Below are 3,385 nucleotides of genomic sequence, written 5' to 3'. Positions count from 1 at the left end.
GTTTGACCTACTTTTACTAAAGTAGGTCATGATGCACCAATCAAGCTGAAATGTGAACTGATTATGTATTTCTCTTACAGGAAGGTTGTGACAAAATTTCAGGGCAATTACTGTATTCATTACGAAAAAAATCTGGAAAATGAAAACAAGGTTTTTCTACTAAGTGATACTACGACTTTTGACCTTGAGAAACAATAGGCATCCTCCGCTTGGCATAAGGTGTATGTGTACCAAGTTTGACGGTCCTAGTCTCAACGGTTTGGTCTGTATCCTGCTTATAAGGTTTTCCTAATAAGTGATACCTTGACCTCTGACCTTGAAGAACAAAAGGCATCCTCCTTTCGGCACAAGGAGTATGTGTACCAAGTTTTATGGCCTAGTGTCAATATTCTGTCTACAAGGTTTTCCTTTTAATTAATACTACGACCTTGACCTTGAAAAGCAACAGGCATCTTCCTCTGTCATGGTGATCAAATGTACCAAGGGCTTTATTTTGCATTTTGCCTACAAGGTCCGGACAGACGGACGACACTATACCTTAATACGTCTTTGATGGGCGTATAACAAGACGTATGATTCTATTCATTGAGGGAAAAAAAGCATTCGCACCCATGTTGCAGGAAGTTTTTTACAATGGGCAAGACAAATCCAGCTGTTGTTAAATCACAACTCTCGCCCCATCCTTTAAACACACATAAAGGGTCACTGGTTCCACTCTGTAGGACGTAGTAGGGCTCCAGCAAAGCCATGTATACTAGGGCAGATTTACTGGCGCGGTTCATATCGTTTAAGGACGATACTGAAGCGTAGTCGTACAGTAGGCGTAGTACTTTGTCACAGATACTATTGGGTGTTACGTCGTCAGGGAAGTAAAATGTTTCCAGCAAGGTGCTTGTGTTGGATGACGTCATAGTCGAGACCATTTGGATAACATTTTTAAGAATATCTTCCGAGCATTGGTATTGTCTCTGTTGAACTACGACTGACGTTTTTCTGTAAATATAGGAAGGCCCCACTACATTCAGGTGAATTTGCTCAATATGCCTGTTGTCTTGACTACTAAACTGGTCACTGCCCTTCACAACATCACCATCTTCTACTGGTCGAAATGGAGGTAGGGTCCATGGGGATTGATGTGAAGTCAAATTATGTAGGATACCCGAGTCAACTCTACGAAGACACGTCAATGAAATGGATCCATTGCAAACAGAATTTAAGTTCGTATGGCTGAGGTAAATGTTCATTGAGTATAGGTTCTGAGGAGGAAATGGAATGTCAAATGGAAGAGAGATTATTTTGGAAAATGCTCCTACCAGTTTACTTGAATATCGAAGTATCTTGGCGTTAACAGAGTCCGCTAAAATGGCAACATTGTCTTTGTCGCCCCCAAAAGCAGCGATATTCTTATTGACCCACCTGATGGCCAGAATTTGGTCTTGTAGTCCAAAATTCCCAGAAAGGGACGGAAATGAAGCAAATCCAAGAATTCCCAGACGATAATTAATTGTCACCACAATGGACTCCGTTTCCAGGGCCAGGAGGGTTCCATTTATCATGGCCCCGGCGCCGTATTGAAACTGTCCAGAATGAACATAAATAAGCACTGGATATTTTGTCTTATCCCTTGGAACGAAAATATTCATATTTAAGCAATCCTCACTTGCTTTCAGGTCGTTTAAATACTTTTGTACTAAAATATCCCTAGGTTGAATGCATATGGGGCCGTACTCAACTGCTCGGTACGTTCCGTTCCACGCTCGTACCGCGATGGGCGGCGCAAACCGTCGAGTTTTTACCGGAGCCTGAGCGTAACGTATACCTAGAAATGACGTCATAAACGGGTCCGATATACCCATAATCCTCCCGTCTGAAGTGTTGATTATATTCTGTGTCAAACATTTCAGAATTTGCAAGGAGAGTAGAAGTGCGGCCAAACTTCTGTTACTCATCATTGTTTGTTGACAGGTGACTGATAAACACTGTTAATTTCAGCGCAATTTGTTTTCAATCTGATTATCGGTCATGCATTTCTGCATTCCTTGTAAATCGGATGATTTGAATAGTTTTCACAGCGTTTTTGTTCATGTTGTTGAAAATTCCATATCCTGCGGTTTGAAAATCATTTAGACTGAGATTTTTGACAGTTTAAACAAGTTACAGGTCCTGCACGTGACAAAGGGACATTTTGTCAGAAGAACGCGGTTCTGGTTCGGTGTTGCTTATACATTGTTAGACCATGTTAAACATGAAATTTCCGCAAAAGGGTTCGCGTTTTAAGACAATATTATGGCATTTTGTGTATGTTTCTCGTTGTTAACATTAATCGGGCCTCCTCACATGAAGAAAACCAATTCGTTAGTACTGGTCTTGTGACACCAACTTCCGTAAACAAATTTTCGACGGCGATTTGATTTAACAAATTTAGTGTTCCCATTAATTAGAATTAGTAACGTGTCACTACTCGTGCGTATAGTAATGTCGTTTACCTGAGGCTTCTGTTCTGTAAACTTTTTGACATATGTTTTTCTAACTTTCTCCAACCATGACATTTTACTCCGTTACATTTTATTTTACTGTATAATGTGTCACTTTTTGGGGTTTGGGAGATATCAGCGGGTGGTATGGACCCGTCTTTACTGGGTGTTGCTAAAACGCGGAACGGAAAATATTCTATGCAATAATGTTATAAGGAGGTCAGCACTTTGTAAAATCAAAAGAAATTACAGAAAGAGCGGGAAGTCATCTTCAGAATCCACCATTCCATATCAATACTTCATACTAATGCATTATTATGTTTTTTAAAACATTGGATTTTGTGGATGAATGTACCAACAGGTGCTTGCTTAATGCAGAATATTAAGCAAGTGCCTGTTGGTACCATCCCTTTTCCTGGCCTTCTCATCCCCCCTTGATTGTGACAGTGTTTTGTTTCACAAATGAAGAAAACAATAAGGTAAACATACTGAAAAAGATTTCAATTATAATTGAACCCCTTTCAAATTCTATTACTTTATTCTGACTGCTACCTTAAGAGCAGATTTTATGAGCCTATCCAATAAATAAAAGGTAAACCCCCCCCCCCCCCTCCCCCCCCCCCCCACCCCGAAATCAACATTGTAAAAGATAAGATATTTTTTATATCGTCATTTTAAAAATTTCCCCAAACAACACTTTTTTAAATCGAACGTGCTTTTAATCGAACTAGATATGTTACAGTTTAAGATAACTGAATTTAAATTTAGTTCTTCACCTGGTACAATATACATTTATGTATCACATTAAATTTTTAAACGAACGAATCCGATGTGGGGGAAAAGTTTGCCTTGTTTGGGATGAATATGTGAAAGTTCTTAAAACCTATATCCTGCGGTTTAGTGTTGAAACT

At 39.4% G+C, this 3,385-nt stretch overlaps 1 protein-coding gene across 2 annotated transcripts in view; it reads right to left on the bottom strand.

Annotated features, from left to right (window-relative positions):
- LOC125645958 (neuroligin-2-like) overlaps positions 1-2,857 on the bottom strand; it is a 6,105-nt gene extending 3,248 nt beyond the window's left edge. The window contains exon 1 of one of the 2 annotated variants that reach the window (XM_048871989.2): positions 610-2,857. In XM_048871989.2, coding sequence (XP_048727946.1) covers positions 610-1,952 — 1,343 coding nt within the window. In that variant the 5' untranslated portion in view covers positions 1,953-2,857. The remainder of the gene's footprint in view (positions 1-609) is intronic. The other variant, XM_048871987.2, reaches the window with a different exon arrangement.
- Between the last annotated feature and the right edge of the window lie 528 nt (positions 2,858-3,385).

This window comes from Ostrea edulis, chromosome 6 (assembly GCF_947568905.1).
Source record: "Ostrea edulis chromosome 6, xbOstEdul1.1, whole genome shotgun sequence".
Lineage (NCBI taxonomy): Eukaryota > Metazoa > Mollusca > Bivalvia > Ostreida > Ostreidae > Ostrea > Ostrea edulis.
Note: the sequence above shows the minus strand (reverse complement) of the source record. Positions and strands in the feature narration are given on the sequence as shown.